Here is an 11,720-nt window from a genome sequence, read left to right as displayed (position 1 = left end):
GGAAGCCTCTCACAACTGTAGCAGTCTTAAACAGTCAAGATCATCCATGTAATACTGTCACGTTCTAGATGTTTCGAAACGTCTGCTCAGGGGTAAATCATTCGAAATTGATTTCTTACATGGGATGAAAAATGAGAATTCAACTTGTCTCAAAGTGATTGAAAAAGCATCTTTTTAAGCATTTTAGCCAGTGATGGTTAAGGAGTTGTACAAATTCATAAAAGCAAACAGCTTGTTAGTAAATTGTACATATTGTTTTCATCAAAATACGGCACGCTGTCAGTTTGTCAATCTCATGTAATTTTTTAATTTGAAGCTTACACGATATACGGCTTTTCCATTGTACGATAGGTCGGTCACATGGGTTATAGCGAAAACGGCACCTCAGCAAAACGTCACCGGGCGAAAACGGCACCTCGACTCAAGCGAAAACGGCTACCATTGCCTGGCGAAACCGGCACCTTATTTTTTTACACCTTGGTCAAATAATTAAGAATTGACCTTCACTTTGTGTGAGTTCATTGGAGTATGAAGGTTCATACTCCAATGAACTCACACAAAGTGAAGGTCAATTTTTATAATTTTTTATCACAATTTCTTACCTCAAAGGATGTAGGTCAAGATCTAAACACAATTTTATTTAGTACGTGTGACTTCATGTTTACACTGACAGCCATACAACAACCAGCTACATCGCGGAGTAAAATAGTTCCTCAAAAAGAGAGGTGACATGGGCGTATGGATGCACAACTTGTTCTTCAGAAACATCTTACGCAGCACATGTGTTCAAATCATATCCTCATTAGATGAGAAAGGTCTGTAAGAACTACCTCAGTAAGTCAGTCACAATGACAGCGCGTCGTAATACATTAATGAACGACACAATTTGACCATATGTTTTTCACGAGACCGTGTTCTTGAATAACGTAAACACTGACGGACTACTTCCACATTCCTGGGGAAACCCCTGGGAATTCCCTACCACGAAAACATACATACGTTCTTTCTGACCATTTAGAACCTTTATTCTTGGTCTCAGCGTTTCAGTATACGTTGAGAAATGTCAGAGAGCGTGACTGCATGATTGTTCACGAATATCCTCGCTGCGGCCTATCCTAGTGAACAAACGAAGAAATGCACATCTAAACTATCGTAGTATCGACTTGATCCGTGTCTAGGCTGACACTGACCGTCTCCAGCAATCTATGAATTTACCTTAGTGTCTGTTTGAAGCATCTTTATTCACATTTCAATGATCGGCCAGTTGATCAATGATGACTAACACATGTAACCGCCACAGGTTCATTAACAACTTCGGAAATCCTCCCGTCACGTTTATCGTGTCGGCCATTTTGACGTCTTGTACTTGATGTAAATGTATTACGACGCGCTGTCATTGTGACTGACTTACTGAGATAGTTCTTTACATACCTTTCTCATCTAATGAGGATATGATTTGAACACATGTGCTGCGTAAGATGTTTCTGAAGAACAAGTTGTGCATCCATACGCCCATGTCACCTCTCTTTTTGAGGAACTATTTTACCCCGCGATATAGCTGGTTGTTGTTTGGCTGTCAGTGTAAACCTAAACGCACGTACTAAATAAAATTGTGTTTAGATCTTGGCCTACATCCTTTGAGGTAAGAAATTGTGATAAAAAAATTATAAGAAGCTCCGACGTTCACACAGTTTGGCTCTCATCTATGAAGGTTCATACACCAATGAACTCACACAAAGTGAAGGTCAATTCTTTAATCTTAGCTCTCGCTACCGGTTAACCTTTACTTCTATGTATTTCCCTGACTAAAGATCTATATAAGTTATTTATTGGCTTAACCATTTCAGGTCACCATGCTGGAGTTGTGAATTTTGCATGACGTAGTCTTTGTCATATATTTCGTCCAACAAATATCCTTGACGTAACTAGACTTGTTGTTTCACAATCCCGGTTGCCAATTATAACAAATACAAACAAGTGTAATTTGACGTTCGTGGTTAAAACGAAAGAGAATAAAATTAATGTTCTGCACTAACATCATGAGCGAAACTCTAGCACAAGAACGTTTGATTAAAACAGATCGCTTAAACACAACCATGATTGGTATAAGAGAGAGAGCCCAATGAAAACATGAATACTGACTACGCATGTGCGACCTTTTAGACCGGAAACAGACAAAATGCCACTGACAGAAAGTTGCAGTCTCAGATTGTGGCATTTCCTGGATTCGTTTTGGATGTATTTTGTGTCAGTTGACAGTTGAAGAGTCATTCAAACGTAAAGGAATAATGTGTAACGTGGAACAGGTAAACAATCCGGCCTAGTACGCCACTATGGTTGACAATTTGTCATGTTATTGTGGCAGGGATACCATCAACGTCAAATTTAGTGGATTTCCCCTGTTCTATATATAGAAGTAGCACCAGCATTTGGGTTGACGAATACCCAAAGCAGTCGTCAAACTACGTTAACGAATGCTCAGTTAACAGCAGTTGTAATCGGCTTCACAGTTGTTACAGAACAACCCTGTTTCAATTACCCCCTACGCCACGTACGCCTGATATACATGTGTTTTTCTACCAGCTCTACCCCAGGGGTAGTACCTGCAGGTGTGTTTCTCGACCAGTTCTACCCCAGGGGTAGTACCTGCAGGTGTGTTTCTCGACCAGTTCTACCCTGGGGATAGATCCTGCAGGTGCGTGTTTCTCTACCAGTTCTACCCTGGGGATAGATCCTGCAGGTGTGTGTTTTTCTACCAGCTCTACCCCGGGGATAGATCCTGCAGGTGCGTGTTTCTCTACCAGTTCTACTCCGGGGGTAGAACCTGCAGGTGTGTGTTTCTGAAACAGTTCTACCCCAGGGGTAGCACCTGCAGGTGTGTGTACATGTTTATCCACAATAAATTGTGTCTCAATACGTTGTATCATAATGCATGTAGTGTATCATAGATGTGTAAAAGGATAAATTTGCTGACTTGGCTTGACACAGAAAGGACCTGTGACATGTCCAAGTGCTTGGTGACTTTGTCTCTGGAGTGTATTTTCTTTGATCTAGGCTTTCTCAGATATTTGGCCCATGTCTACAACAAATTCCTTATTGGGAATTGAAATATTCCCAATTTAGTTTGTTGATATATTGACACACTCAAACATGACATTTTGACTTATAAGTGATAACAGGACACATAAAGAGAAAAAAGGTTAAACACTAGTTTTACATTATTGCAGGGGATGCAATGCTAACATATCTTGGCATAAAGGATATACAGCATTGTCCTACAATGTCCACCATGTCCATAGTTGGACAAATAACCACTTTTTCACTTAGTTGAAAAATACAGATAAATAACTGGATTCATGTGATATCTCTCTTCTCAATGGTTCTTGATCATGTGGATATGAATTGTTTTCCAGAGTTGATGCTGCAGACCCTTGTCTGACATTCCTGAGCATGGCAGGTGTGTTTCATGTAGAGTTTGGCTTCAATGACACCGACCTAACCCGAAGTCTGGAACAGGGGAACTACGCCAGTGCTGAGAGGCTTATCTTGGACAATGTCAATCCATCCTACCTTGATGAAGGTGAGGGAGCCTTGTTTGGCAGATCTGTCCAAACTTTCTGGCATTGTATCAAACCAACTTATATTTGGCTCACCATGACATTGTTATGACTGTAGAATATAACATAGTAGTCATTATTATTGGACAGAATATTCTTTTATACCATATTTTCTTGAGTATAGTGCACACTTTTTAAAAAAAAACCACAGCTGTGTAGAAGGGGGTGCGCATTATACACGAATTAATGAGTTTTGATGTTTTTTCCCCCATGGAAAGACATTACCGTGAGCACGTAACACCGGAAATACCATGTCAACAAATCCATACTGAAGTTCGCAAATTATTCATGTAATTATTCTGGCTATAAAAAGTGTTCTTTGTATATCTGGGCTTATGTTTGTGACTTATTTCATTAATTTTATTCAAAATTCCTTTTAATATTGTTTTAATTAATTTCGGCGAAATCGTGTGTGAAGCGATCGGAAGATCGCACAACTCACTGTTATTAACAGCAACCACGGTCAGATTACTGCTATTGACACCTTGAAACGAACTTTAGTTGACAGAGAATGGATACATATATCATAAATGCCATACTTTGATTCGTTAAAAGTCATATTTGTTTTTGTTGGACGATTCTATGTCAACACGTTATTCTCACGATCACGTGCACGGGAGCCTTGACGGTAACTGGTCAGACTGGATCCATGTAAAAAATAATACCTGGCAATAGCGATCAGCTGCTTCGCTTAGGGTTATTATTATTTTAAATATGTTTAGTAAAAGCTGCATCTAAATTAACAAGATATTGGAATATATTATTCCTGATAAAAAAATAGTTTCAGATACAACTTTTGCCGATCCTTGCATTAAAATCCTGTAAAGTTATAGCATTGGGTGTGTTTAGACCGAATCACCGGTAGATTCCAAGAAAACGTGTGTACAGCTGATTGTTGTGTCCGGCTTAGTTTACGAGAAAATACACACCGTAATCTTAATCCCTGGATGTAAAACAATGCCTAGCTGAACAAAAAATACAATTTAAATGGTAAATCATCATGTCTGGTGATTTTTTATCTCAAATAACGAATTTGTACTGACGAAGTTTCTCATCACCCGTTCGTTTGCCGGACTTAGCTGAATGGGTACGGTGTAATTTTTTTCTGCGCATAATAATCAAATTTCTTTTTTTCCAAAATATTGAACCCGCTAGAGGGGGGTGCCCATTATACATGGGTGCGCACTATACTCAAGAAAATACGGTAATCATATACTGAACAACAAAAGTTCCTGTGACATTGAATAAGATTTAATGCAAAGTTATGTTTTTACCAAATCTGAAACAATTTCGGTTATCAACAGGTAAAAGACTCCTGTAAGTGTTCAAATGGTTTAATTTGCCATACTGACTTCAGAAAATGCGCGGTTTCATAAAAAAACATGAACATGCCAAAATGTCAATTTACAAGTCAATAGCGTGTGTGTCCATCTCTGGTTGCGATGCAAGCAACACATCTTAGTCTCATTGAATGGACCAGGCGTCCTGTGGGATATCTGTCCATATCTGCTGAAGCAGGTTTTGAAGTTCCTGGATTGTCTGTGGAACACGTGGTTGACGTCGAAGGCGCCGATCCATCTCATCCCACATGTGCTTGATTGGTGAGAGATCAGGGGAGTGAGCCGGCCAGGGGATGACATTCACATTGTTATGTTGAAGAGAATCCTGAACAAATTGAGCAATATGAGGCCGGGCATTGTCATGCTGAAAGGTAATGCCTGGGCCATGACGACGCAAAAACGGTAGAACAACAGGGCCGATGATCTCGTCGCGGTAGCGCTGTCAATTGAGATTTCCCTCTACCACTATCAAACAGGTCGTCTGTTTTGCTGTAGGTCCACCCCATACCTCGAAGTCGGTACACTTGAATCCGTCCATCGCTGTGGCTGAGGTGAAAACGAGATTGTTAGTGAATAGAACTTGTCCCCATTGCATGTCCGTCCAGCATAGACGCTGTCTGCACCACTGTAGACGTGCTTGACGGTGGTTTCCTGTCAAAATGGGACGTCTGGCGGGTCTTCTGGCAACAATCCCTGCACATCTGAGGCGACGATGTAAGATAATCGTCGAAGGCCAGGGATGCTTCTTGCAGTCACTGTTGCTGGCTGGAATCGATTTCGTAGGTGTGTTGTTCGAATCCAGTTGTCTTGTCTATTATTGGTTACGCGTGGCCTGCCACTCCGTGGATGCTATCTGACTGCATTTGTCTGTTGCCAACGTGGCCATAACACCAAATGGTGTTTCTGTGGACGTTAATTGTCTTGCAACATCACATTGACTCGATCCTGCTTCAAGCATACCAATGGCTCGCAGACGCTCATTTTAGGACAGGGATGGCATTTTGTAATGTTGAATAATTTAGTTTTTTTTCTGAGTGGTTGTTGTCAGCACGATGCTAAACAATGTATATGGAATCCAGTTAATGCACATGTTTTTATACCCATTCTTGGGTAGTGAAATGCATGGGGCTTGCATAAAAGTAATCTTTTGCATGGAATGTATGCTTTTCTGTAGCAGTTGCGTTTTTGTGACTTGACTCCATACATGTACTTCAATATTGAAAACCAAACTTTACTTGTTTGAAAAATACACTAAAATATTGGTGTCACAGGAACTTTTGTTGTTGAGTATAGATGTCAGGGATATATGACTGTGGAAATATGATTTAGGAGTCATAAGTCTTTTTTCCACATGTGTAATGAAATTGAGGCCTATCAGTATCAATCAAAGAATACCTTAAAATTTGGTGAGTAAAACAGTTTTATAAGCGATAAGAAAGACATGGATTACTGTTATTTGGTATTATGTCTTTTGTTTAGGATAACAGTTTTGTCACATCCTCACACCTTACATATTAGGTCAGCTTGTGCAGCTCAGGTACTCTAGTTCATATAGGGTATTACAAGTTGCATATTAGTAGTCACAAACTGTTAAGGTATTATCAGTGGTGATATCTTGTACTCCAGTACTGAATATCACAATGCCTTTTGACAGAAATATATCTTCATGTCACTTGATCTTGGTCAGATTATTTTGCTAGATTCACACATTTGTATAAGTGTTGTCATCAGCAACTACTGACTGATTTACCTCTCTCTGTTCCATATATCTTCTACAAATGACAACCATGGTAAGCCTGTAATTTCTTTGAAAAACTTACCTCTATTACATCATAGCCATAATTTCCTGTTTTGGCTGTCATCACACAATAAAATCTTTCAGATTTTAAACAGATGTCCTCTTCACTGCCAGCTTATCTAATTAGTTGTGAGGTAAAGACTATCCTCAATACCCAAGGCGTGAAAACAGGTCTTTTTCATATGTGTCCTGATGTCAACATAAATAAATAAATATTTGATCACTACTCAGCACAAGTTTGGATACGTTTTCATGCAATAAAGTCAAGATCTTGTAAAGATAAAGATACAGACAGGCTGCCTTGCAGATGCAAGAACACGAGAGGGTATTGAAGAATGTAAACTGATATTAGTAAACTGAGGTATCGTGGAAGATGCCATGCATGGGACTACCCCAACACTGAGGTATCGTGGAAGATGCCATGCATGGGGCTACCCCAACACTGAGGTATCGTGGAAGATGCCATGCATGGGACTACCCCAACACTGAGGTGTCTTGTAAGATGCCATGCATGGGGCTACCCCAACACTGAGGTATCTTGGAAGATGCCATGCATGGGACTACCCCAACATGGGGACTACCCCAACACTGAGGTATCTTGGAAGATGCCATGCATTGGACTGCCCCAACACTGAGGTACCTAGGAAGATGCCATGCATGGGACTACCCCAACACTGAGGTATCTTGGAAGATGCCATGCATGGGACTACCCCAACACTGTGGGACTACCCCAACACTGAGGTATCTTGGAAGATGCCATGCATGGGACTACCCCAACACTAAGGAATCTAGGAAGATGCCATGCATGGGACTACCCCAACACTGAGGTATCTTGGAAGATGCCATGCATGGGACTACCCCAACACTGAGGTAGATATCTTGGAAGATGCCATGCATGGGACTACCCCAACACCGTGGTATCTTGGAAGATGCCATGCATGGGACAACCCCAACACTGAGGGACTACCCCAACACTGAGGTATCTTGGAAGATGCCATGCGTAGGACTACCCCAACACTGAGGAATCTAGGAAGATGCCATGCATGGGACTACCCCAACACTGAGGTATCTTGGAAGATGCCATACGTGGGACTACCCCAACACTAAGGAATCTAGGAAGATGCCATGCATGGGACTACCCAGACGCTAAGGAATCTAGGATGATGCCATGCATGGGACTACCCCAACACTGAGGTATCTAGGAAGATGCCATGCATGGGACTACCCCAACACTAAGGGACTACCCCAACACTGAGGAATCTAGGAAGATGCCATGCATGGGACTACCCCAACACTAAGGAATCTAGAAAGATGCCATGCATGGGACTACCCAAACACTGAGGTGTCTTGTAAGATGCAATGCATTGGACTGCCCCAACACTGAGGTGTCTTGTAAGATGCCATGCATTGGACTGCCCCAACGCTGAGGTGTCTTGTAAGATGCCATGCATGGGACTACCCCAACACTGAGGTATCTTGGAAGATGCCATGTATGGGATTACCCCAACACTGAGGGACTACCCCAACACTGAGGTATCTTGGAAGATGCCATGCATGGGACTACCTCGACTCTGAGGTATCTTGGAATATGCCATGCATGGGACTACCCCAATAATGAGGTATCTTGGAAGATGCCATTCATGGGACTACCCCAACACTGAGGTATCTTGGAAGATGCCATGCATGGGACTACCCAAACACTGAGGTATCTTGGAAGATGCCATGCATGGGACTACCCCAACACTGAGGTATCTTGTAGGATGCCATGCATGGGATTACCCAAACACTGAGGTATCTTGGAAGATGCCATGCATGGGACTACCTCAACACTGAGGTGTCTTGGAAGATGCCATGCATGGGACTACCCCAACACTGTGGTATCTTGTAAGATGCCATGCATGGGACTGCCCCAACAGTGAGGTATCTTGGAAGATGCCATGCATGAGACTACCCCAACACTGAGGTATCTTGGAAGATGCCATGCATGGGACTACCTCAACACTGAGGTGTCTTGGAAGATGCCATGCATGGGACTACCTCAACACTGAGGTGTCTTGTAAGATGCCATGCATGGGACTACCCCAACACTGAGGTGTCTTGTAAGATGCCATGCATAGGACTACCCCAACACTGAGGTGTCTTGTAAGATGCCATGCATGGGACTACCCCAACACTGGGGCATCTTGGAAGATGACATGCATGGGACTACCCAAACACTAAGGAATCTAGGAAGATGCCATGCATGGGACTACCAAAACACTAAGGAATCTAGGAAGATGCCATGCATGGGACTACCCAAACACTAAGGAATCTAGGAAGATGCCATGCATGGGACTGCCCCAACACTGAGGTATCTTGGAAGATGCCATGCATGAGACTACCCCAACACTGAGGTATCTTGGAAGATGCCATGCATGGGACTACCTCAACACTGAGGTGTCTTGTAAGATGCCATGCATGGGACTACCCCAACACTGAGGTGTCTTGTAAGATGACATGCATGGGACTACCCAAACACTAAGGAATCTAGGAAGATGCCATGCATGGGACTACCCAAACACTAAGGAATCTAGGAAGATGCCATGCATGGGACTACCCAAACACTAAGGAATCTAGGAAGATGCCATGCATGGGACTCCCCCAACACTGAGGTAGATATCTTGGAAGATGCCATGCATGGGACTGCCCCAACAGTGAGGGACTACCCCAACACTGTGGGACTACCCTAACACTGAGGTATCTTGTAAGATGACATGCATGGGACTACCCCAACACTGAGGTATCTTGGTGTTACCCCAACACTGAGGTATCTTAGGTACCTAGGAAGATGCCATGCATGGGACTACCCCAACACTGAGGTATCTTGGAAGATGCCATGCATGGGACTACCCCAACATGGGGACTACCCCAACACTGAGGTATCTTGGAAGATGCCATGCATTGGACTGCCCCAACACTGAGGTACCTAGGAAGATGCCATGCATGAGACTACCCCAACACTGAGGTATCTTGGAAGATGCCATGCATGGGACTACCCCAACACTGAGGTATCTTGGAAGATGCCATGCATGGGACTACCCCAACACTAAGGAATCTAGGAAGATGCCATGCATGGGACTACCCCAACACTGAGGTATCTTGGAAGATGCCATGCATGGGACTACCCCAACACTGAGGTAGATATCTTGGAAGATGCCATGCATGGGACTACCCCAACACCGTGGTATCTTGGAAGATGCCATGCATGGGACAACCCCAACACTGAGGGACTACCCCAACACTGAGGTTTCTTGGAAGATGCCATGCATGGGACAACCCCAACACTGAGGGACTACCCCAACACTGAGGTATCTTGGAAGATGCCATGCGTAGGACTACCCCAACACTAAGGAATCTAGGAAGATGCCATGCATGGGACTACCCCAACACTGAGGTATCTTGGAAGATGCCATACGTGGGACTACCCCAACACTAAGGAATCTAGGAAGATGCCATGCATGGGACTACCCAGACGCTAAGGAATCTAGGATGATGCCATGCATGGGACTACCCCAACACTGAGGTATCTAGGAAGATGCCATGCATGGGACTACCCAAACACTAAGGGACTACCCCAACACTGAGGAATCTAGGAAGATGCCATGCATGGGACTACCCCAACACTAAGGAATCTAGAAAGATGCCATACATGGGACTACCCAAACACTGAGGTGTCTTGTAAGATGCAATGCATTGGACTGCCCCAACACTGAGGTGTCTTGTAAGATGCCATGCATTGGACTGCCCCAACGCTGAGGTGTCTTGTAAGATGCCATGCATGGGACTACCCCAACACTGAGGTATCTTGGAAGATGCCATGTATGGGATTACCCCAACACTGAGGGACTACCCCAACACTGAGGTATCTTGGAAGATGCCATGCATGGGACTACCTCGACTCTGAGGTATCTTGGAATATGCCATGCATGGGACTACCCCAATAATGAGGTATCTTGGAAGATGCCATGCATGGGACTACCCCAACACTGAGGTATCTTGGAAGATGCCATGCATGGGACTACCCAAACACTGAGGTATCTTGGAAGATGCCATGCATGGGACTACCCCAACACTGAGGTATCTTGTAGGATGCCATGCATGGGATTACCCCAACACTGAGGTATCTTGGAAGATGCCATGCATGGGACTACCTCAACACTGAGGTGTCTTGGAAGATGCCATGCATGGGACTACCCCAACACTGAGGTATCTTGGAAGATGCCATGCATGGGACTACCCCAACACTGAGGTGTCTTGGAAGATGCCATGCATGGGACTACCCCAACACTGTGGTATCTTGTAAGATGCCATGCATGGGACTGCCCCAACAGTGAGGTATCTTGGAAGATGCCATGCATGAGACTACCCCAACACTGAGGTATCTTGGAAGATGCCATGCATGGGACTACCTCAACACTGAGGTGTCTTGGAAGATGCCATGCATGGGACTACCTCAACACTGAGGTGTCTTGTAAGATGCCATGCATGGGACTACCCCAACACTGAGGTGTCTTGTAAGATGCCATGCATAGGACTACCCCAACACTGAGGTGTCTTGTAAGATGCCATGCATGGGACTACCCCAACACTGGGGCATCTTGGAAGATGACATGCATGGGACTACCCAAACACTAAGGAATCTAGGAAGATGCCATGCATGGGACTACCAAAACACTAAGGAATCTAGGAAGATGCCATGCATGGGACTACCCAAACACTAAGGAATCTAGGAAGATGCCATGCATGAGACTACCCCAACACTGAGGTATCTTGGAAGATGCCATGCATGGGACTACCTCAACACTGAGGTGTCTTGTAAGATGACATGCATGGGACTACCCAAACACTAAGGAATCTAGGAAGATGCCATGCATGGGACTACCCAAACACTAAGGAATCTAGGAAGATGCCATGCATGGGACTACC

The 11,720-nt window shown here is 43.8% G+C and overlaps 1 protein-coding gene across 6 annotated transcripts in view; it reads left to right on the top strand.

Annotated features, from left to right (window-relative positions):
- The first annotated feature begins 1,622 nt into the window (after positions 1 to 1,622).
- The window catches only part of LOC124122717, a 48,176-nt gene continuing 38,078 nt past the window's right edge, over positions 1,623 to 11,720 (top strand). For 2 of the 6 annotated variants that reach the window (XM_046485830.2, XM_048384566.1), the window contains exons 1-2: positions 2,147 to 2,306; positions 3,414 to 3,580. In XM_046485830.2, the coding sequence (XP_046341786.1) occupies positions 3,451 to 3,580 (130 nt within the window). In that variant the 5' untranslated portion in view covers positions 2,147 to 2,306; positions 3,414 to 3,450. Of the gene's footprint in view, positions 1,643 to 2,146; positions 2,876 to 3,413; positions 3,581 to 11,720 lie in introns of those variants that run through there. The other 4 variants (XM_048384567.1, XM_046485828.2, XM_046485826.2 and 1 more) reach the window with 4 other exon arrangements.

The sequence above is a fragment of the Haliotis rufescens genome, unplaced genomic scaffold, assembly GCF_023055435.1.
Source record: "Haliotis rufescens isolate VD_foot unplaced genomic scaffold, xgHalRufe1.0.p SCAF_5, whole genome shotgun sequence".
Classification (NCBI taxonomy): domain Eukaryota; kingdom Metazoa; phylum Mollusca; class Gastropoda; order Lepetellida; family Haliotidae; genus Haliotis; species Haliotis rufescens.
Note: the sequence above shows the minus strand (reverse complement) of the source record. Positions and strands in the feature narration are given on the sequence as shown.